This window comes from Vipera berus (assembly GCF_964194415.1).
Source record: "Vipera berus genome assembly, chromosome: 2".
Taxonomy (NCBI): domain Eukaryota; kingdom Metazoa; phylum Chordata; class Lepidosauria; order Squamata; family Viperidae; genus Vipera; species Vipera berus.
In genome coordinates this window covers 258,083,043-258,107,241 of record NC_138203.1, presented here as the reverse complement: position 1 = coordinate 258,107,241, position 24,199 = coordinate 258,083,043, and the positions used below count along the sequence as shown (strand labels likewise).

The following is a 24,199-nucleotide window of genomic DNA, read 5'->3' as shown; positions in this document are numbered from 1 at the left end:
CTATTTTTTTTTAAAAAAACACCCAGGTGAAAAGAAAATTCCTTTATTCTAGAAGACAGGAGCTCTTACATGGATTCTTGTTAAATTGACTAATCTTTCTATTTGTTTGTTTATGGGTTTTTTTCTTCTTCTTCCTAAGGCAGACATAAAAAGACTCCAGTGTTTTATTAGCAGGACATCTGAACAGTTATTTATTGAAAAGCCACAGTCCCCACACTTTTACAACTGTCGGCTTGTATAAGGCAAAAAAGCAAGATGAATCCACTATATTACACAAAAAACTAAAAGCTCCTGGAAAGGATTTGGGGGGAAAACGCAAGGACATGCACGTTACTGATCCAAATACAATGTACATGACAAGATATAAAAACCATTATGAAAACAAAAGGAGGTTAAAATGATGGATACAGTCTACGAAAAGAAATGGTCGTTCGTTATCATTATTGTTATTATAGCATCCTCATTATTATAAACACATCTGTATAGTCTACGGTTGTAATTAAAGTCCTTTTTACAAACACAGTTATTGGAACTCTGAACAAAATGTAACATTGAGAGGGGCAAGACGCTGACATAAAGCAACTGCTCAGAATCATAAGGAGGACAACGTGATCAAGGTCAGCCCAAGGTCAGCCCATTCTGTAGATGGATGACTAAGATTCCAGTGGTCAGCCACTTCTACAAAGTTAGCTGTATACTTTGGAAGAAAAGTGCTAGGGTACAAATAAACAGGAATAATCCCAGCTTCTGGTTTATATTCCTTCTCCCCCAAATGTACAAAATAGGTGTCTTGTAGTAGCCTTACTCTGTTTCGAAGCAGTTGGCACCCATAGAAGAGAAACAAACATATGAAAGTACTTCTTTCACTTGTCTTCACAACAATTTACCATCCATGTATATACGTACATTAATGAAGCATCATTTATACTTTAATTATCATAGGGACACACCTAGTAGTATGTTTTCTATGCAGATTTATTTTTCCATTAACTGTTTTAAACAATGGTGCTCCATATTGCTTATAAACATAGAGATATGAAATCAGGAAACTCAATGAATCGAAACAGAGATGCTAAGTCTTAAGGACCACACAGCTAAAATGGGAGTTGTATTGGTAGACTTTCCATGGGCGTTGAGAGTAGACAGAAAATTTCCTAATGTGGCTAATTGAATAACCGACTAGATTACATGCACTGGTTTCCAGGCTACATCCAGGTTGGGGGGACTCTAAATTTGGAGATCTAATCATCCTCTTCATCTTCTTCATCGCTGTCTTTCATGGTGATCCCTTGGAGTCCTCCACCTTCGCTTACTGAAGCTGTGGCTTCTTCTACTGTCAGCCGGTTTCGGACTGTGTCATAGGTTTTACTATTCAAGGTAGAATCCAGAACTCCTTGCAATCGGAAATCTCTGTATGTTTTCTAGGATGAAGAAGTTGGTGGTGTGAAAAACATGACCAAACATCCAAACCAAACCAACCCAGCTATAGCAGGAATTAGATCTCATGCTTCCAAATACGTTTCAAGCACTTTTGCTTTTAATAGGAACAGATGCTATCTTATAGTATTTATTCCCCAGTATTTCTCGACCTATTTCTGCAGAAATAGAGAAGTTGAAGTAAAATGATTTGATAGTGCTGGATGTCTAATTACAAATACACATTGAGACCAAGAGAGGGAGAGAGGTTTGGTTTCTTAGTTTTAAACTGATGTATACTGTACACTATATTACTGTTAATATTACATCCTTAATATTAAATTAAGGAACCAAATGATGCTCTTGTTCAATGATGTGTTATTGAGATACAGATAATAAGCTTGTTAAACCTTTGAAGAGTTTTGTGAAATGGGACGAAGAAAAAATGAAAAGAAATCAAATTCCAGGAAATTATTTGAAGCGGCTAAAGATCAACATTGTCAAAAGTATAAGGAAGGAATATAAAGTTGGTTTATTTGATCAAATTTAAAGTAGATATGTTGGTATAGATTTTGGCTGATCAGGACTAAAGCAATAAGGCTTTAGGGATTTGTTTATAGATAAGAGATGGGATATGGGAAGAAGAAGTCATTTGTTATATTTTAAGAGAAGGTGATAAGTTACTAAAATGGTTGATACTTGTGATGAAGATGGAAGTCATTACACACACACACACAATCTTTTTCTTTACTATATTCTTATTTTTCTTTCCTATTTTTCTTTGATTTTTTTTCTTTTCTGCATGTTCTATTTTTTCTTTTTAGGCATTTATATTTTAAACATAGTCTGCTCTTACAAAATGAAATAAAAATTAGGCTTTGGCTGATAATCTGATTAAAGCTATATGCACAAAGCTTCATTTGCTACAAGAGATCACAGATTGATTGTATCTGTACCCATTTTGAGAAGAATTATTTGGACTGGTAAAGCTGAACTAGCAGAGGTCTGTTCTCATGCATGCGTGCTCTTAACTGGATCAGGTTGGAAGCCATTGTGATTGATGAAATAGGACAGGGGTGTCAAATTTGGAATGTCATGTGACATGTTGTGACGTATAATGACATTTTGCCATTGCCAGCAATGGGGTGGGCGCAGTTTCGCTATAATGCATCTGGCCTGTGGGCCAGCAGTTTGACACCCCTGAAATAGGTGGTCATATGGGTGCTGTTGTTCAATGTATCTGATTTCCTTCCATGAGGTAAATCTTAAAGAAGGATGTTGAGCCTTTCCTTTTCATGCATCTTTGATTTTGACAGTTATCTGGAGTTTGTATTCTACAGTAGGGGTCCCCAACCCCTGGTCCGGGGATCAGTACCGGGCTGTGGCATGCCAGTAACCAGTCCACACAAACAAGCAAAGCCCCATCTGTGGGAGGCAGGCAGCACACAAAGCCATGCACCCTCCAGTCCGTGGAAAAACCTCTCTTACATGGAACCGGTCCTTGGTGCCCCAAAGGTTGGGGACCTCTGTTCTACAGAATACAGTCTTCCTTCTGAAAGAGTGGGACCTGTGACAGTATCTTAAACCAGCATTATAACAATTAGTCTAACTTCTTATTGCCTAGGTTTTTCTGAAAATAGTTTCCATAATGGGGGAAAAGCAACTGGAGGACTGAACAAGGTTTTTTAGAAGATCGTATTTTATGACATAGCACAGAAAATTTCAGAATAATAATTATGGAGTAAAAATTGCGGAAACGCATATGGGAACGGGGAAGGCTGTTCCCATGTCACACCCCAAAACTGGAAGTGAACCAAACAAAGGGAGGTCTACAGCAGCAAACATTTGTATAAAAATGTCATAGATATGGCAGGGATAGCTGCAGGGAAGGGCAAAAGGCAGAGGAAGGTGTGCTATGAAATCATGACAACTGTGTCCCTTTCATACTTGTGTCGCAAAATCAAGTAGGTAAGGAGCAAAATTTGCTTCATGATGTTGTGATGCATATTTCACCACTCTGATAAAATTGTGGCTGCCTCTGAGTTGTGGGGGGGGGAGCAATGGCCCCATCTTTCCATTTAATAGCCCTCCCTTGAGTATTATGAGAATAAATGGGGCTGTGAACTGTCTTAGGTGTCAAAGCCATTTGTTTATTAAAATTTTGTCTAGGTTTGTGAAGTTTTTTGGTTTTGATGGTTTCACAGAATTCAGTGGCATCATAAAAATACAGGTATTAGTTAAATTCACATACTGTTTAACAATGTGTTTTGCATGTCTCTTATGACTAGAGAAACTGTTATTTTTTTTTAAAAAAGAGGCTATTATGTAGTCTAATAGTACAAAAGACACTTCCCGTGTTTTTCAGTGTTCCCAAGCTAACACATAATAATAATGTGCTAATACCTATTGCTTTTATTTTGAAAATTAAAAACCATGTTAGTAATTTATTCATGACTTCTTTTCTAAAGTATATAATTTTCCTTTTCTGCAAAATATATCACATGGAACCAAAAATGATCAAATATGTATTTACCTCCTCCTGAGATCTTATTATGTGATGTAAGCCACTGAGATTTCACACTGAAATAATTATCATCCATCCATCCATCCAACACATACACGCACCCATGCATGCACACACGCGCATGCACGCGTACACACACACACACACACACACACACACACACACACACACACACACACACAGAGACAGAGCTATATTAAGGAGATCTTCTTGTTTTGTTTGTAACCCATTTTTAAATGTTGTCAGCATCTATTGTAAGAGAAATTATTTTAATTATGTGTGCTGTTCTGATATGGCATGTGTTTTTAAGGATCTTCCAAGTTCCTGAAAGTGAAAATCAGTAATGAAGATTGCTACCCAACAATTTTGGGTAGTATCTTTTGCTCTCTTTCTACATATAGAAGGGGGCAGATTAAGAGATACTTCTAGCTCTGCTAGAGAAGATTATCCAGCACTTTGCGCAGAGACTCACGGTAATCGTTCATCCTCATATGGTTCCCTGCCTTTCAGTACCATCTGTCTAGGTTGGCTCCTGTTTCATTTGATCAAATGGAAGGAACTAGAGCAGTGATGATGAACCTATGACACGTGTGCCAAAGCTGACCCACCATGAGGCTTTGGGTGACATGGCAGGATTTATGCCAGCGTTCACCAGCACCCAACAACTATTCTTGAAAGCACGCCTTGTTCCCACTGAATTTTTTGGAGACTGTGCAAGAATGAGGTACCGTATATACTTGAGTATAAGCCGAATTTTTCAGCCCACTTTTTGGGCTGAAAAATTCCACTTCGGCTTATACTCCAGTCAACAAAAAAACTTACCGAGGACTTGTGCGCGGCCGAGGCTTTGGTGCTTCCGGGATCGCCCGCACCTCTCCCAAGCCACCGCCGTCCGAGACCTGCCGAAGTTTGGGGAGGTTTGGGGAGGTGCGCGCACACCTCCCCAAACTCCGCGCCTTGCCTGCCTGCTTCTTTCCGCAGCGGAAAGAAGCAGGCAGGCAGGGCGCGGAGGAACGGAGACTTGCCGACGTTTGGGGAGGTTTGGGCGCCTCCCCAAACCTCGGCAGGTCTCCGTTCCTCCGCGCAGACCTGCCGACGTTTGGGGAGGTTTGGGCGCCTCCCCAAACCTCGGCAGGTCTCCGTTCCTCCTGCCGACCTTTGGGGAGGTTTGGGCGCCTCCCCAAACCTCCCCAAACCTCGGCAGGTCTCCGTTCCTCCTGCCGACCTTTGGGGAGGTTTGGGCGCCTCCCCAAACCTCCCCAAACCTCGGCAGGTCTCCGTTCCTCCTGCCGACCTTTGGGGAGGTTTGGGCGCCTCCCCAAACGTCCCCAAACCTCGGCAGGTCTCCGTTCCTGTTTGGGGAGGTTTGGGCGCCTCCCCAAACCTCCCCAAACCTCGGCAGGTCTCCGTTCCTCCGCGCAGACCTGCCGACCTTTGGGGAGGTTTGGGCGCCTCCCCAAACGTCCCCAAACCTCGGCAGGTCTCCGTTCCTGTTTGGGGAGGTTTGGGCGCCTCTCCAAACCTCCCCAAACCTCGGCAGGTCTCCGTTCCTCCGCGCAGACCTGCCGACCTTTGGGGAGGTTTGGGCGCCTCCCCAAACGTCCCCAAACCTCGGCAGGTCTCCGTTCCTGTTTGGGGAGGTTTGGGCGCCTCCCCAAACCTCCCCAAACCTCGGCAGGTCTCCGTTCCTCCGCGCAGACCTGCCGACGTTTGGGGAGGTTTGGGCGCCTCCCCAAACCTCCCCAAACCTCGGCAGGTCTCCGTTCTTCCTGCCGACCTTTGGGGAGGTTTGGGCGCCTCCCCAAACCTCCCCAAACGTCGGCAGGTCTGCGCGGAGGAACGGAGACCTGCCGAGGTTTGGGGAGGTTTGGGGAGGCGCCCAAACCTCCCCAAACAGGAACGGAGACCTGCCGAGGTTTGGGGAGGTTTGGGGAGGCGCCCAAACCTCCCCAAACGTCGGCAGGTCTGCGCGGAGGAACGGAGACCTGCCGAGGTTTGGGGAGGTTTGGGGAGGCGCCCAAACCTCCCCAAACAGGAACGGAGACCTGCCGAGGTTTGGGGACGTTTGGGGAGGCGCCCAAACCTCCCCAAAGGTCGGCAGGTCTGCGCGGAGGAACGGAGACCTGCCGAGGTTTGGGGAGGTTTGGGGAGGCGCCCAAACCTCCCCAAACAGGAACGGAGACCTGGGGAGGTTTGGGGAGGCGCCCAAACCTCCCCAAAGGTCGGCAGGTCTGCGCGGAGGAACGGAGACCTGCCGAGGTTTGGGGAGGTTTGGGGAGGCGCCCAAACCTCCCCAAACAGGAACGGAGACCTGCCGAGGTTTGGGGAGGTTTGGGGAGGCGCCCAAACCTCCCCAAACGTCGGCAGGTCTGCGCGGAGGAACGGAGACCTGCCGAGGTTTGGGGAGGTTTGGGGAGGCGCCCAAACCTCCCCAAACAGGAACGGAGACCTGCCGAGGTTTGGGGACGTTTGGGGAGGCGCCCAAACCTCCCCAAAGGTCGGCAGGTCTGCGCGGAGGAACGGAGACCTGCCGAGGTTTGGGAAGGTTTGGGGAGGCGCCCAAACCTCCCCAAACAGGAACGGAGACCTGCCGAGGTTTGGGGAGGTTTGGGGAGGCGCCCAAACCTCCCCAAAGGTCGGCAGGAGGAACGGAGACCTGCCGACGAGCCTTGGCCACACAGGGTATTCCTGTGTATTCAGGCTTGCAAAATGGCGGATCGAGCCTCTGCTGGCGGCAGAGGCTTGCAGAACGGCGGATCGGCTTATACTCGAGTCAATAACTTTTTCCAGTTTTTGGGGGTGAAATTGGGGGTCTCGGCTTATACTCGAGTCGGCTTATACTCAAGTATATACGGTATGCCCTTGTGACAAAAATCATATGAGAAGGGGGCTTTCATGCAGGTTTTGGAGGTTGAAGAGGCTGCCAAAGAGCATTTTTGGAAGCCATTTCAAGGGTGAAGGCCTTGCGTGACCCAGAGCAGTGTTCGGTAGGCTGCAGGGCCCTGTCAACAGAAAGAGAACACCACTTGAAGGTTAGCAGTGAATGGAAGATCCTGGGACAATCCCAGCATTCCCTAAGGCTCATGTGCTTTGGGGAATGGCAACCGCCAGTCTTTTTAAGTGGCAGTGGGGTTGCTAGGACTGAGTCAGGGCCTTGACCTCTACTTCATGTGAGCCTCAGCACTGTTGCCAAATGCCACTGTTCAAAATGGCCTAAGTGGGAGGAGAGGGTAGATAGAGAATTGTTTCTTGTGTGTTTCTCTCTCTCTCTCTCTCTCTCTCTCTCTCTCTCTCTCTCTCTCTCTCTCTCTCTCTCTCTCTCTCTCTCTCTCTCTCTCTCTCTCTCTCTCTCTCTCTCTCTCTGTGTGTGTGTGTGTGTGTGAGAGAGAGAGATGCCAGCAGAGTCAAATTAGTCTTTTGACAAATTTTTGACCTGCCAAGCTCAAAAGGTTAGCCATCACTGAAATAGAATAATGCTAGTGTGAGAAATATTATCATTCTGGGTAATCAGGACTCCTGCCTTGGGCAGGGGGTTGGACTACAAGACCCCCAAGGTCCCAAACCTAGTATTAAAAATATCCCAGTGTGACTGATTTCAGAGTTGTACAGAACATGAAGAATAAATGATGCTGACGCATGGACAAATTGCTACAATTGCCTGCTATGTTTCCTCCATCTTCACTCTCTTGGATGAATATTTTGTCAATATCATTTTCACTTTGTTCAACATGGCAGATGGAGAGTAAGGTCCATATCTACAAATGGGCCTCATGCTTTGATTTAATTGGCATTTCCTTTCTGACTGAGAGCAGAATCTATTTCCAAGTAACACAACTACATTAGGCAAGCTTACCTTTACTATTCTAATAAGGGTTTTTAGTTGATAGATGTGAAGCTGAAGGTCCATGCGGTCTGTTAGCCAAGTGCAAACGATGTTCATGGAGCTGGTGTACCATTGCTGCAAAACAAGCGAGAGCTCTCCGAGGACATGTCAAACAATATGAATCATATATATTTATAAACACATTTTATTAGGTTTGATCTTTTCACTGTAAACATTCAGACCCAAAATTAGAGTGCACACTTAAAGACAAAAGAAACATTTGGATCATTGATGTTTAAGAATACTCAGCATATGGCCCAATAGGTTTCAGTATCCATCCAATCTGGAATTAGGGTTTGATTTTTTCCCCTGCTTAAAATACATTCCCAAATACTTTTTGTGCCTTTGCCTTACATGGTATTATTTAAAATAACTTTGCTCTTTAAAATTGACATGCTTCAGATGAATGGAGAGGCATGGATGTTTAATACCTTCTTTAGACTGGCTGCATCTGCATTTACTGTGGTTGTTGCTCCCAAACATTTAAAGAGTAGAAGTGGGTTATAAACACTAATCATAGCTGATTTCCATCTATTAGTTTCCCTTTTAGTTGTACCACCTTTGAGATGGCCAAGTGGGCTGGGCAGAAAGTCACTAGTGGAAGCACACATCCACATTTTAAGTTGCCCTTGCCAACTTTTCCAACCAGAATATCTGCTCCTACGATTCATGCAGCCATAAATAACACTTGAAGAGGTGGAAGCAACAATATCCAAATGTTGATCAGAAAAAGAAGAGGAACCACAGAAACTATTTCAGCTCTCCAAGTCCATACTGCCCTAACCTTTTAAAATTGCAGTGAAAATAAAGATGTAATAAAAAATCAAGGGTCTCATAAACCTCAAATACCATGTATTTGGAATTCATGTGCTCTCTATCCCTGCTAATATTACTGTTTTTCCCCCCCCAGCCCAGAGTCAAATCAGATTCTTGATGGCATCTCTGGATGAGGGAACTAGGTCTCTAATGACGTAATTTGGAGAAGAGCAGCTGTAGGCAGCGGAAGGGAAGAGCTTGTACTACTCAACACTTCCGGTGTTCATATCTAGTTAACTGTGCTAGAAAAGCAGGCATAAAAAGAGCATGCAAGGGAAGAACTTAACTTCTCTATCTACTGCTTTATCCTTCTCTCTTATATTATTATTTCAAACTCCAAATCTTTGGCATATGTGAGCTTGGCATTACTAAGACTATACTTTTAAAGGAAGTCAGGGAAATACATAGTAGCCATTTCAATTCAAGTCACTTTTTATTGAGGTATTCCCAACATATTTTCTGGCAGGGCATCTGCACCCTGGGAAAAGCTTCACCTCCCCTACTTCATATAGCAAGTCATCTGTTGAAGATAGGAAATCAACCTTAAATCAATACTGAATAATGGGCTTGAAGTAGTTCTCTATATTAATGGAGCTGTGAATGGAAATATCTTCCCTGGCATCATCATCATCATCATCATCATCATCATCATCATCATCATCATTATTATTATTATTATTATTATTATTATTATTATTATTATTATTATTATTATTATTAAAATTTATATGCCGCCCTTCTCCCTAAGGACTCAGGGCGGCTCACAACAATAAAAAATTAAAAAAACATAGAATACAAAAATTAAAAAAGAATTAAACAATAAATAAAGAAATAAAGGACAATTTAAGCCAATAAAAACCAAATTTAAAAAACCATGATCAGTCCAGGCCCACTTGTTGGAACAACCATGTCTTCAGGTCATGGCGGAAGGATCGAAGGTCAGGGGCCAACCGCAGCTCCGGAGGCAGTTCATTCCAGAGGGTCAGCGCACCCACAGAGAAGGCTCTCCCCTTGGGGGTCGCCAGCCAGCATTGCCTGGCCGACGGCACCCTGAGGAGGCCGACTCTGTGGGAGCGAACCGGGCGATGGGAGGTTGACATTGGCAGCAGGTGGTCTCGGAAGTACCCCGGGCCTAAGCCATGTAGGGCTTTAAAGGTAATTACCAGCACCTTGAATCGCACCCGGAGGGCAACTGGAAGCCAATGCAGCTCACGCAGGAGTGGTGTAACATGGGAGTATCGAGATACTCCCATAAGCACCCGCGCGGCTGCATTTTACACCAGTTGAAGCCTCCGGGTGCATGGATGAATGTTGAGGCAGGTCTGATGGGGAAGTAGAGTTAGGGTTTTCTTTATGGATGGAGGGGTGCCAAATTCTCCATGAGATCCCTGGGGCAGAGGAGGAGGGGTGTGACAGCTTACGTTGTGAGGCAATTCCCCCCACTTTTCTTTGTCTTGCACACCAATTCAAGAGGGTAAGTTTTTCACTCTGTAACTTACTCTAAATTACTCAGCTCTGCCTTTTTTTCGACCATCACAAATAAAACACTCCTTTTATCTTCAGGCTTTTGGACAGAAGCTACCTCATAAATATTTATCACTCCAGCTTTGCATCCCAGGGTAATGAGGGATTGCTTGTTTAATACACGCTACTTGTTCTTTTCCACCCATGTAACCCCATCACTTTTTCAATCTCAGTGACAGCTAATGGGTTGCAATTTAGGGTTAGACATAAAGATTTTCAGGAATTTGGTGACAACTCTGTTTGCTGTTAGCATTTATTTTAAATAAGTTCAGATCTATGTGCTACTCTTTTCCCCCCCCAAAAAATATGTCTCTCCCTTAAACAACAATATTAGTAGTATTTATCTTACTCCCACTACCTGACACTTTTTTGTGAAAACAATTGTTCTCTGTCAAAGTGAATGTATTCATGAAATAAAGCAATTAAGGCTGCAATCCTACACAGATTTAACTCAGCTCCAGTGGACACAGTGGGACTTCAGAATAATGTAAAAAGGAATAAGTTGCGCTGAAAATATGTTAAATTAAAATGTGTAGCTGGCAATGCAAGCCTAAATGTTTTTATATGGAAATAAGTTCTATTGCATAGATCTGAGTGAAGTGCATGTAGTATTGTAGCTTTAATGACAAAAGTTGAATACGGAATGCACTATTATACTCCACTTAACAGTGGAAAAGCTAGTTGCTGAGTGCTATTAATGTCAATTATCAAGGTCACCATCCTTAACAGAGAGTAGCTCTTACAGAATTCAGGAAAATATCTTCATGCACGTTCTTGGCATTTGTTTGCAAAGACTATCAATTTTGGGTGGATTATCTTTATTAACAAAATACATCCAACCACAGGACAATTTCCCTTTGGATACTTTGCCTCCTCTTAATTTTAAAGAGGTCAAATTTGGAGCCTTATGACCAAGGCGGTTTCAATTTTTCTGCCAAGATAGAAAATTATCCCTTAATAAAATTTCTACAGATTTTAATGGTCATCCTTTTTAATGGTCATCCTTATCAAAGAATTGCTAATCTGAAAGAAAACAGGGAATTTTGTAAATATAATTGGTGATAGTTTATAAAGATTATTAAGTGCAAACAGAAATATATATTATTTCAACAAGGAAGAGAAAGCAGTAATGGTTTAATTGGCTGTTCTATTCAAAGAGGAGAATATATTTACTTTTTTTTTAATTTAGATATCACTTCTGGATTTTGTGCTTGTGATGAAAAAAAATATGAAACTTTGACTTTGGTTTTGCCAATTAGATAGATTTGTTGTTATAGAAATGGCTAGTTACATACTAATGTGTAAAAGTAAAAAAAATGAGGTTGTAATGTTGTTATCTTACACTTAAAAAGGGTCAGAAGTCAATGTTTTTTCTTTCTTTCCTTGTACATCGTATTTTCTTTCCCCCTTTCTTTTTTATTTTCTTAATTTCCTATTTTTATTTTTCTTTGTATTTTAAGAATTGATAAAACAATAAAAGTTAGAACAAAAAAAGGGAATTGTCAATCAAAGGAGAACATGCCTTCAGAGCCATTTCTTCTTCAGAATGCACATTTCAAATGGCCCAGTGATATATCAGTGTAAACACATGAAAAGGATAAAAGCCAGTTTATTTCATGGAAGCTTATATGAATGTACTGTATGAAAAATGATATATTGCTTAAAGGAGATGGTATTGTCCATCAGCTTTTGTCTGAGAAGAAACACAGCAGCAGTTAAGATACTGTATGTCTGCTGCCCTAAGTTTATAGAAAGAAGTGGCAGTGAAGGCCAATATTATTTTTACTGTACTTTTCCTTCCATACTCCAGTGACATTAATTAGCACTAAACTTGGATCCAAAGCATTATCCAGGCAACACCTTTCACCTTTGATTTTACACAGCTAATATCACACCTATACTGGTATTCAGTTTGCTTCAAGGGCAATGTGGACAGATTATCGCCATATTCTGGATCCTGAAAACTCCTGCATGCATTTCTCCAAGAGCTCAGGGCAGTTTATAAGGGGAATATGCCTACATTTTACACCCATGAAGGTAGGGTTAAAAACTGATGAAGGTAGGGTTAAAAAAGAATAATTGACCTAAAGCCCCTCAGTGAATTTCTATGGCAATTGGATTTAAATATAGATTTCTCCAGGCCTGGTTCCATATCTTAGCTGTTCTATTACCTTACATCTCAGGCAGGAACGGCACAAAGCAATCTGAACCATGGATTTCTTATGCTATTTATTTGTGAGAATTCTTGGAATGAAGGGGTCTAAAACTGAAACTATACAAGTTATGCTTTTGTAACCATTTCAGAGGTGCCTTCTTTCCATATGCCCATATATTATGACAGTACTTATAATTTTGATAAAGTTTGATAAGACTCGTAAGTTTGGTTGGATGGTTAAGGCACCAGGTTAGAAATTGGGAGATTGGGAGTTCTAGTTCAGCCTTAGGTAGGAAGCCAGCTGGGTGGCTTTGGAGCCAGTAACTTTCTCTCAGCTCAACCTGTCTCACAGAGTTATGGTATGTTCACCATTTTGAGTTGTGTATATATAAAAGAATAAATAATGGATAACATTCTTTCTATAAATGACATTTCCCCAGTTCTCAGAATAATTCACTTATTTACCATTTCTAACTAATTAACAATGTCGCTATGGATGCTCATGGATCCCCAATATAATTATACCAAAAATATTCTAGTTTTACCCTGAGTGATTAGTTCCCTTAGAACAGCTTTTTCCTCATCGGAGGCTTCCCACTGGATTTTAGCTCCCATAATTCTCAACCAACATGAACTTTAACAGAATGTCACACACTTTTCTTTCCAGTAATAATACACAAAGGTATATGACTTTTTCAACTTATCTCATGGATGAAATTCTGAGCAGCTTTCAAAACTCATAACTTTTGTTGTTTTCATTTTTAAAAGCTGTTCTGCCTTCCCTTGTGATAAAGTAAAAAAGAACTCTACTTTATCTGAACTCATTCCTTATTCTTAGCAGTGGGAGTTGTTTCTATCAACAACAGCATTGAAGCTTTAAATATAGTGACAGGCCTTTCAGATTTTACACATTCTTGGTACTACCTGATCCTTCAAAGTGGTTTGAAGCTGGCGTTATAATTGTGTTCACTCCTGCCAAACTTGGAAAGCTAAGAAAAGGTAGGAAACACACAATCTGTGCCCCCACCAATCAATTGACTGAAGAGTGCAAAAACTGAATTTATGTCTGTGCCATGCCACCTGAGCAGTAAAATAACTTTTGGAATAATCAAAATCCCATACTCCAGAGGTCCCCAAACTTTGGGCACCAGGGACCAGTTCCATGGAGAAAGGTTTTTCCACAGACCAGAGACTGTGTGGTTTTGTGTGCTGCCTGCATCCCACAGATGGGGCTTTGCTTGTTTGTGTGGACCAGTTGCTAGCATACAGCAGCCTGGTACCAGTCCATGGACCGGGGGTTGGGGACTCCTGACATACTCTATGCAGAAAAAAGGGAAATCTCACTTAATACCTTTATTTAATTATTGGATTTATGAGGCTACGCAGTTGAAAAGTGTGACTCTGGGTGACTTTCAGCAAAAAAATAAACCAATACAAGGAAACACTACATTATTCTCAAAGACCCCACACAATATTAAATTATACCCCTCAAGACCCCCTCAAAAGAGCCATAACAAAAGAACCATTAAAACATACTCAATATAAAAATATAACTCAGTGACCAAACACAATAAGGAAACAATCAAAAGGAGACCATGGACCAAGTGTCAGGGGAAGAAGCCAGTTCTTACCCAGTTTTCTAAAGGTGGGCAGAGTTGGGGCTGATGTATATTGAGGCAGATCATTCCAGAGCAAGGGGAGAAATCATGATTGTTCTTTCAGTACAATTTTAGAGAGAGAGAGAAAAAAAACAGATGTATACATTCGAATGTCATTCTGTTCATCCTATACTTAATCGGCCTCCTAATTTGATTGCATAGGGCATTTTGTCAATAGGGTATTTCGACCCAGATGCAGTCTAAAGCAGGGGTCCCCAAACCCTGGTCCTTGGACCAGAACTGGGCCACAGCATGCCAGGAAACGGTCCGCACAAACAAGCAATGCCCCATCCATGAGATGCAGGCAGCACACAAAACCACGTACCCTCTGTGGAAAAACCTCTCTCCACGGAACCGGTCCCTGGTGCCCAAAAGGTTGGGAACCTCTGGTATAAAGCATTGTTATGTTCATTTTTTTTATAAGTAGTGAGTTACCAAGGTTTGTGACCCTTCCCTTTGCCTTATTATAGGTCAGAATTGTATTTTTTCTGCCTTTGGGGACACATACGTTTGTCTCCTGGAGCACAGTGGCTCATGTGATTAGGGGTTGATGATAAACAAGCCCGGGTTAGAGACATGAGTGCTGCTGCTGGGTGGGTGAGCTCTTGTTATTCGCTCCAGCTCTTGCCAATGTAGCAGTTCGAAAGTGTGCAATTGCAAGTAGATAGACAGGTACCATTTGATGGGCATATTATTATTATTATTATTATTATTATTATTATTATTATTATTATTATTATTATTATTATTATTATTATTATTATTATTATTATTATTAACTTATATGGGCACACGAAAGGAGCTCCCAACTGGGCATCCACCCAGCAACAGTGATGTGTCACTGGCAAATCCTTTCAACTGGGAAGCACCTTAGGTGCTTCCGGCACAAACAAAAGCAAGTTTGTCTCCCATTCTTCTTTTGAATGCTTATAGCTGGTTTCGCCTGGCAAGTTTTAATAGAGGAGAGTTTCTTTCTTCTTGTTATTTTCATCCACTGGTTTCCTCCTCTGCTTTCCTTATGAAGAGTTGCTTGCCCCATTTTGGTTCCACAGCCTGTCTTTGAACTGATATTTCCTTTCTTTTGTCATTGCCCAAAATATGGCCAGGTATTAGTCCAATGCTTTCACTTCTTCAAGGACTGCTGTGAACTTTAATCTGCTGGAAATGTATGCTAGATTATTTTCAGATAGGAAGGCAAACATGTCACAAGCACTACTGGCCACAGACTTAAAATTCCTATTTCTTTTTGTTCCCTCCTCAAGTTCTTATGGTTGCCCAGGACAAAGACTTAACTGAAAATTTGTCGCAGACTACGCTTTAAACTCATCTAGGGCTCCAAGATCACTGCAGATGGGGACTGCTCCTGGGGAGGAAAGCCATGGCAAATCTAGACAGCACACTAAAAAGCAGAGACATCACCCTGTCAACAAAAGTGCGTATAGTCAAGGCTATGGTCTTCCCAGTTGCAGTGTATGGCAGTGAAAGCTGGACCATAAGAAAGGCTGAGCGCCAAAGAATTGAGGCCTTTGAACTATGGTGCTGGAGAAGACTCCTGCGAGTCCCTTGGACTGCAAGGCGATCAAACCGGTCAGTCCTAGAGGAGATCAATCCCGACTGCTCTTTAGAAGGCCAGATCCTGAAACTAAAACTCAAATACTTTGGCCACCTAATGAGAAGGAAGGACTCACTGGAGAAGAGCCTAATGCTGGGAAAGTTCGAGGGCAATAGAAGAAGGGGACAACAGAGAATGAGGTGGCTGGATGGAGTCACTGAAGCAGTAGGCGTGAGCTTAAATGGACTCCAGAAGATGGTAGAGGACAGGAAGGCCTGGAGGAATGTTGTCCATAGGGTCGCGATGGGTCGGACACGACTTCGCAGCTAACAACAACAACAACAACAAACAGTAAGTGCAATATTAGGGGCAGCACAATGGTGAATAGAGTGTGAAGGATGTGTATATATAATGTATGTTCTTATCTGTGGTTTTTACTTGTGTGTAGTGTGCACTGTGGACAGCATTTAATTTTGTTGTGAGTTACACAGTGACAATAATTCTATTCTATTCTATTCTATTCTATTCTATTCTATTCTATTCTATTCTATTCTATTCTATTCTATTCTATTCTATTCTATTCTATTCTATTCTATTCTATTCTATTCTATTCTATTCTATTCCTGATTACTGCTTTCAATTCAGTTGCTTAGTGAGGTCCATTTGCTGGAACTTGGTGTCTTATATTCCTCTTTCAGACTCTGCTTACTAGAAAGGAAGCAGTCCCTCAATCACAAGCACCAAGCAACCAGCAGGATACAGATCTTGCAACCAGCAGCCATTCAATATATGGTTTCCCCAGCTTAGCATCACAGCTTAGCATGCACTCTTTCAGAACACATGGTTTCTCTGATCTTTCCCTTCTCATCCTCTTGTTGAACTCTTCTGGCAAACTCCTGTTGGCTCTCTCTGTTTGCTTATGCAGAAAATCAGCCAATCAGATCTTTCTATGAAGTGTAGACAGGATGAAAGAGGCTCTTCTGTTTAATCTACATTCAGCTGGCAAATTCAGCACATTTAGCACAATGTGACTGTATTCTGAGATTAAGGTCTGTCTTCTTAGACTCCTTTTTTTTTTTACTATTCGATGAGGTGAAGGGAACACCTTCTCTTCCTTGAGAGTAAGTTACATCAAAAGGAAATGTATTTTTTTTCCAACTTAACGCTTGATGAGATAAAAGACTGAGAGAAGAGGGCTGTTGAGGAGGGAAGGAAAGGAAGAACAAAGGGAACTCAAGGGGATAGTTGGGAATATGCAAAAGCCAAAAGAACTGCTGCTGGACTTCCTTACTCTGGCTGGTAGAACACCTCAACTCTTGAAACAGCTCCCTTCTCTGGTGGAGAATTGAATTGGTCCTTCAATCAGGATGACCAAGTGCAGGGGTAGGCAACTTCGGCTCTTTTATGACTCATGGACTTCTGGGAGTTGAAGTCCATGAGTCATAAAGGAGCCGAGGTTGCCTACCCCTGACCAAGTGGGAAGAAAATGAGCTGGTTTATGTAAAGGGAAAGGACTGACTAAATTTTCAGGCATGCTTGATAGAGCAAGAAAAGGCTATACAGGCAGTTCTTGCTTTACAACAGTTCCTTTAGTGACTATTCAAAATTACAGCAGCACTGAAAAAAAGTAACATGACCGTTTTTCACACTTACGACCGTTGCAGCCTCCCCATGGCCATGTGATCAAATTTGGATGCATGGCACTGACTCATATTTATGACAGTTGCGGTGTCCTGAGGTCATGTGATCGGCTTTTGCGACCTTCTGACAAGCAAAGTCAATGGGGAAGCCAGATTCACATGCTGCTAACTTCATAACTACAGTGATTCACCTAACAATCGTGGCAAGAAAGGTTGCAAAATTGGGCAAAATTCCCTTAACAGCTGTCTTAGTTAGCAATGGAAATTTTGGGCTCAGTTCTGGTCATAAGTTGAGGACTACCAGTAAACTACTTCTGCCATGATATCTCATCACTTTCATTGGACACAACAGAATAGCATAGAATAGAGCTGGAAGGGACATTGGAGGTCTTCTAGTCCAGCCCCCTGCTCAAGCAGGAAACCTATACCATCTCAGACAGGCGAATGTCTAGTCTCTTCTTAAAAACCTCCAGTGATGGAGCGCCCACAATTTCTGAAGGCAAGTGGTTTCACTGGTTGATTATCCTCACTGTCAGGAAGTTTCTCCTTAATACCAGGTTGCTTTTCTCTTTGATCAGTTTCCAACCATTGTTTCTCGTCCTTCCCTCTGGTGCTCTGGTGAGCAAAGTGACCCCCTCTTCCTTGGGGCAGCCCCTCAGATACTGGAACACTGCTATCATGTCTCCCCTAGTTCTTCTTTTCTTTAGACTAGCCAAACCCAAGTCCCATAGCCGTTCTTCGTATGTTTTAGTCTCCAGGCCTTTGATCATCTTAGTTGCTCTTCTCTGAATTGTTTCCAAACTCTTGACATCTTTTTTGTGATATGGTGACCAAAATTGGCTGCAGTATTCCAGGTGTGGTCTTACTAGGGTTTTATAAAGTGGTACTAATACTTCATGTGATCTTGGATTTAATTGTTTATAAACTGAAAGTTCAAAGGAATAAAACTATCTATTCCTTTCCTGGGTCCCAGTGTTTGCAGCTGCTTGTCTGGTCCTCACTTCTCTACCTTATGGAGTCATGATGACATTCAAGGGCAATTGCCTTTTTTCTGTTGGTAAAAGTAGCTTTTGCAATGTCTAGACTCCTAGCTGATATTACAGTAGTTGCTATCACGTTTTGAAAAATGGCTTTGGGACAATCCTGCATATCAATTGATACATTCAAGGCCCTTTGAAAAGTTTGGGCAGATCAACAGTTAAAAACAACAATAACAGCAAACCATCCATCAAAGTAACTCAAGCATACAGAATTGTCTCTGTCTGTCTGTCGATCTGTCCACCTGTCCACCTATCCATCCATCCAGGTTTACTTCACTGCGTGTGTTGTAGATGACAGAGACCGGAAAAGCCATACCGAAGATTAGCTTAAGATGCTTGTTCATAATTAAACAGAATATCTCTTATATCCTGAACTAGATAATAAAGGTTTCAAATCCCAGGTTGGTTGCGTTGATAAAGCAAAAATGAACCCAGAAATCACCAATAAAGCCACAGCTACGGAGACTGCTTGGAAACTTACTAACATCCCTCCCACCATTTCCCATCACTGTGAGATTGCTATAGACCTCTGTGGTATGAAAGAAGCTAATACTAGTCTATTCGTATGTAGGCAAAGACAATTGCAGATAATAGCTAGAGCCATGTGGAGACATTTTATTGCTGCATTAATCTAGCCCCTATCCCAATGGCAGATTATGTAAGGCAGTTTGGTGTATGAGGCAGAAAATCTCATAAGCAGCTCTCTGGGTAATTCAAGTACAAAAACAGTACATTAAAAGAGAATCAAGTTGCTTCCCTCTCACGACACTCAGAATGAGCTGTGTGAGACAGTCATTCCATCTCTGGGAATGGAAGGGCAAGATTTGTAATCCAGGAAAATCACCAACAAATGACTTTAAACCATCCCAAAGGTTGTTTAAAAAGTACGCCAATGATGCGTGATCATCGCCGCTTCTATCACAGCCCAGATCATTTGAGTTATGGAACGTCACTCTCACCGATCTGCGGTCTTATTGAAGTCCTAAATGCGCCTCCAAATTTACAAGGAAAAAAAAATGATATGAATAAATCTGCAAAGTAACACCCACTGATGGCAGGGCGGCACATTTTTTTTTAAAAGCTGTGCTGGGTTCCTGCACTCCAAGGGAGGTGGTGTCATTACACATCCACCAGAACATCTGCAAACTCCGATTTCCTTTTCATAGATTTGAATGGAAGCCTGACCTCCTGTTCCTTGCTATGAACCTTAAGTTCACACTCACATTTTTACATGCTACAGGAAGCCAGAGCTCCCTCCAGGGGTTCTGCAAACAGAATCTCATAAGCCAGATGCAGCCTGGCTCCTTAATGCACCTGAAGGAGCTGTATTCTTCCTCTGGTGCTGATGGTGGGGTAGACAGAAGCGGCCCGCTCACACATTAGAGGCTTAAGGTCACTCCAGCTTTTGTAAAGAAGCGGACAAAACCTGGAATGCTTATGGGGCTGAATTGTCAGCAGGGTAGCAGAAGGATTACAAGAAACCTGTGACTCTGCCTCTTTCTGCCTTTGCTGGTAGTGTGTGTGTGTGTGTGTGTGTGTGTGTGTGTGTGTGTGTGTGTGTGAACAAGTGCCATACAACAGATTGAGGCTGGTATAAAGGCCTGGGACTGTGCAAGGAATCCCCCGCTGGGCCTCAGCTGTGCTTGCAATTAGCAATAAGCATGAAATGATTATTGTTGTGGTGGCTGATGGCAATCTGAAGTGACAAGTTTTATGGGGGGAAGTTAAAATAAATGTGTGTGCATGTATGTATGTGTATAAGATGTTGAGAGAGAGAGAGAGAGAGAGAGAGAGAGAGAGAGAGAGAGAGAGAGAGAGAGAGAGAGAGAGAGAGAGAGAGAGAGAATCAGACTCCTTGCTCACAAACCATTAAGCAAAAACCCCAATGCAGTTTAGTCAGACCTATTTTCTGCCATTCACAAAGGTCTTACAAAGTTGGCTGAAAGAATATTTTTCTTTCTCTTCTCCCTGCCTCGGAATGGAGTTTTTCTAGGTCATGGATTCTCTGCTACCCTACTTAGTGTCGGGGGGGGGGGGGAAATACCCATTTGCCTCAAATTAGCCAAAAGCTTGTAGGGAAGGGTGAGAGATTAAACATACAAAATTACTCAGCAGGTGGCTGCTTGGGTGGATTTGGGGGAAGCCAGGAGCCTTTAAAATGGACCAGAAGACATTATAGACTTCTGACAAAAGAACATAGTAATCCTACCTGCTCGCTTTAACCACTGCCGTTTGCCCATTATGATGTGCTCTAACGCCCATGAGAGTTAAACTTCGGGTGATACTGCTCCATAACCATAGTAACTCACACCCGCGACCCTTGAGTTCAGTTCTGGGCTTTCCAACCAGAATGAATCCAGGCTGTTCAAACCTATTAAGCATCACCGAGGTAGATTCTCTGCCCTGGGAAATGGCAGGGATGAGATGGCCTAACCCTAACCCTTCTCTCTGGTCCAGGCTGCAGAATCTCTTTTGAAAGGCTGAAAGGGGGACTTTTAAATTTAAGGTGTTTTGAAGGTAAGGCATTCAGTGGAATGAAAGAACCTGGCATCCTGCTGAGTCTAAAAGGAAAGGAACAGAGGGGACATTTCTTCATGAATGGACGGCTTCCTGGGATGTTATAGAACAGCTCCCAGTTTTGACAGATCGGTGAAATATAAATCTCAGGTACATGCATGACGTATGTTTTTTCCCAATCCATCTATTAGGCTCTCAGTGGTTGCAGATATAAATATGAAAATGGCAGATATCCATCAGGATTTCACATTAAGATCTTGAGATCGGCTGATCTTATGTATTTCTACCGCTGAGATTCTTGGGCATAGATGCTCAAAAAAAAAAGGGGGGGGGCTACAATGAATGGACCCTGAGAGCTGAAGGATCTCTCTCCTTTGCTCCATTTCCATAAACCTCAGCTTATTAAAGCCTCTAATTTTAAAGTTTGTTCAATGAATAATGGGGATGAAAGTGTAACATAACATTCTTAATCTCTCTCTGCCTCTGTCTCTCTCTCATCTATCTACCTACCTATCATCATGATCAGGATCATCATCAATCTATGTCCAGGAGAGAAATCACTCCCTTAACCACTCCATCCTCCCAAACTCTGCTGAATTATTTTCCATCCCTAGATGGTTCCTGGAACCCTTAGAAGCTCAGGAATATTTTATGGCCAACCAGGTTTTCAAAGGATACCTAGCCTTGCAATAAGCTAATAAACTGTCCTATGTATTACATAGATCAGATTAATTAACTGAGCACATGAAAGCAATATTTTCAGTGCTGGTATGAATAAAAAACACAGAAAGCAAATAGTGTCTTAGAAGATAAGCAAATATATATTTAAAATACACTTTTAAGCAATTTATCAATGCTTTCAAAGAAGGTGTCCTGTCTAGTACGTACACCTGGATAGCAGCCCAAATCTCATATTGATCCTTGAAAGATAGGACACTAATAAGTACCCAACCTCTTCACATGCTAAATATATTTATCCCCATTAATGAATTATGCAATGGCCTTCCAACTTTTTCTTGTTTGAAATATAGTGGCTATCATAGCAAGAGTTTCATATTTGAATTCATCTGAGTTTGGAACTAAAGGAATTTTAGAATCTTGGGGCAATTCTGATCACAACAAAGAGAAATAGCAAAGACAAATGATCACATTCTTGTTGATTCTAGTAAAGAAACAGCTCCAACTCTGAGTGTCGTTTGATTTCCCGCAACTGTCAGTCCTGATGACCTATTTTCTTTAGGGCTAAGTATTTATAATTAGGCCAAAGGATATCAAAATGGCAGTTTCTGGGCATTAATTTATCCTAATTAATTTATTAATATTTATGCCATTTCTTTATGCAACTATCTTGGATGCTATATCATAACTGGCAGTACCGTTCAAGATCAAAGACAGAGATTAACAATAAGACAATCAGTTTCTGGGCATTATCTGATGCTTCCAGCAAATACACTACTGGGTCAATGAATTCATAAAATCAATATCTGAACAAAAATGACAGCCCTTTGGAGTCTCTTCCTCTTTCCACCATAGTGTCTTCAGATTCTATGCACTTTTGCACTTTTTTCAGTATTGATGACAGGGAGAGAAGTTCACAATTGACAATGAAGATAATCCTTCAAATCTGTCTTAAGAGAATGCATTTTTACTAAAGAAATGCCAACTTTGCTAACATTACATCTCTGTGTATTTTGCACCCTTTGCTTTCTACCTTTCACCCAATGCGACAAAATGTGCATTTTTTAAAAGAAAAAAACACCATGCATAATGTTTGCATTTCAAAAGTTGGCACTGATATCCAAGACCTGTTTTATCTTTGGAAGGACTCACGTATGTTTGAATTCTCTCAACAAAGCCTTGCAATCAAATCAAGACAGAGTCTATTGCCTTTTTCTTTTTTCTAAAATGTGGTCTGGAGATGTGTCACTCATTTGCAGAAAACATTGTTTAACTCAGGCTTCTTATCCAAGCATATTAAAGAATATGCTGAGCACAAATTACTTTGTCACTTGTTCTCTGCTTCTCATTCTGTGGAGTCTAAGCAGCCTGCCCAAGATGGAAAGAAGGACATTTAATAGAATTGCTTGATACCCATATTCTTATCTAGTTCATCTTTTCCCCCCTATTATTATCAAGCAACCTTTACATGTAGGAAGAAAAAGGTGTGTGCGAGCATCATCACAGGTGACAGTAGCTTCTCCAAATTTTATTTATTTGAAAAAGCATCTCCAGCTGAAGATTTTTTCAGAGCTCTGGGACAAATAAAGTTCCTTGTTGCTGATTGGTACTCTTCTGACTGTAAAACTGAATGTGATTTTGGGATAATTCAAATTGCTGCTGGTCAACAAATAATTGTGTTTAAGAAAATGTCTGGGATCTGGATTTTGTTATCTTTTACAGGAATTAAAGTCAGGATAAGGATATGGGGAGTAGGGTTTTTTTCAGTAATGCCACTAAATTCAACACTCCAGTAAACTGGTATTTAGCAATCTGACAACTTCTGTTTTTGCCAAATGTTTGGGTCAATTGTATCCCAGGCAGAATAACCAGAGTGTTCATAACCTTGGATGCCACTTGCTTATTTTGCCTCTTTTATCATTCAAATGGCCTCCTTTAAAATGTGTATGTTATTATAATTATTGTTACTACTATCTACTCTATCAGACCCTACTGTATACAAGGCTCCTTTCATTTTTGCATTTGTGCTTCACAATGGGCATAACAGGGATCCACTTGCTTGTGTCAGTTGAAGGGGAAGCAGAATGGTACAGGAGATTATTAAGATGCTCTAAATCCTCCTGGACTAGAGCTTTAAAAATAGTCTTCTCTGTCCATGGAATAAACATAATAAAGACACTTACTATCCCAAAGGTGATTTTTCACAAGGCAACTAGACTTTCTTGATTTTCTTTGAAGACTTTTCGCTTCTCATCCACTTTCTACCTTTAATGAAGACACCTACATTTGTCTGATTACTTCTTACAACAGCATCCTGGGCATGATTCCTCCAAAATAAATCTGGCTCCAAAATATCTGGACAATTTTCCCTTAGAGAAGAATATAAGTGACATGTAACCCAGGGAATTCTTGTCTTGAGGGTGATCTGGGATTCTTAAAATTCAACAACAATGCAACAATCCACGACAAATCTAGAGTCTTATTAAATTGCAGCAGCTCTTTTTGGCCTTTATCTTTCCAAGATAGAGAAGAGAAATTTCCATCTTTAGAATGGAAAACAAATCTTAAACAATCACCGAGAAGCTGACTTTGCTGCAGAGTCTTCTATTATTCCATTACTATGTTCGAAAAACCGGGCGAATGAGTTAATGCTGTGGATACTGATCAGCAAATTTGAACAATTATAATGATAATGATAATAATGATAATGATAATAATGATAATGATAATAATAACAAGAACAACAACAACAACAATATAGTTTTGGTGTGTGTGTGTGTTTTAAAAAACCCAGGC

The 24,199-nt window shown here is 41.5% G+C and overlaps 1 protein-coding gene across 6 annotated transcripts in view; it reads right to left on the bottom strand.

The window, feature by feature from the left end:
- Window positions 1-1,241: 1,241 nt before the first annotated feature.
- Window positions 1,242-24,199, bottom strand: part of CADPS (calcium dependent secretion activator) — a gene marked incomplete at both ends in the record, with an annotated part of 451,066 nt that continues 428,108 nt past the window's right edge. For all 6 annotated transcript variants that reach the window (XM_081320037.1, XM_081320036.1, XM_081320040.1 and 3 more), the window contains 2 exons: window positions 1,242-1,421; window positions 7,794-7,898. In XM_081320037.1, the coding sequence (XP_081176163.1) occupies window positions 1,242-1,421; window positions 7,794-7,898 (285 nt within the window). The remainder of the gene's footprint in view (window positions 1,422-7,793; window positions 7,899-24,199) is intronic.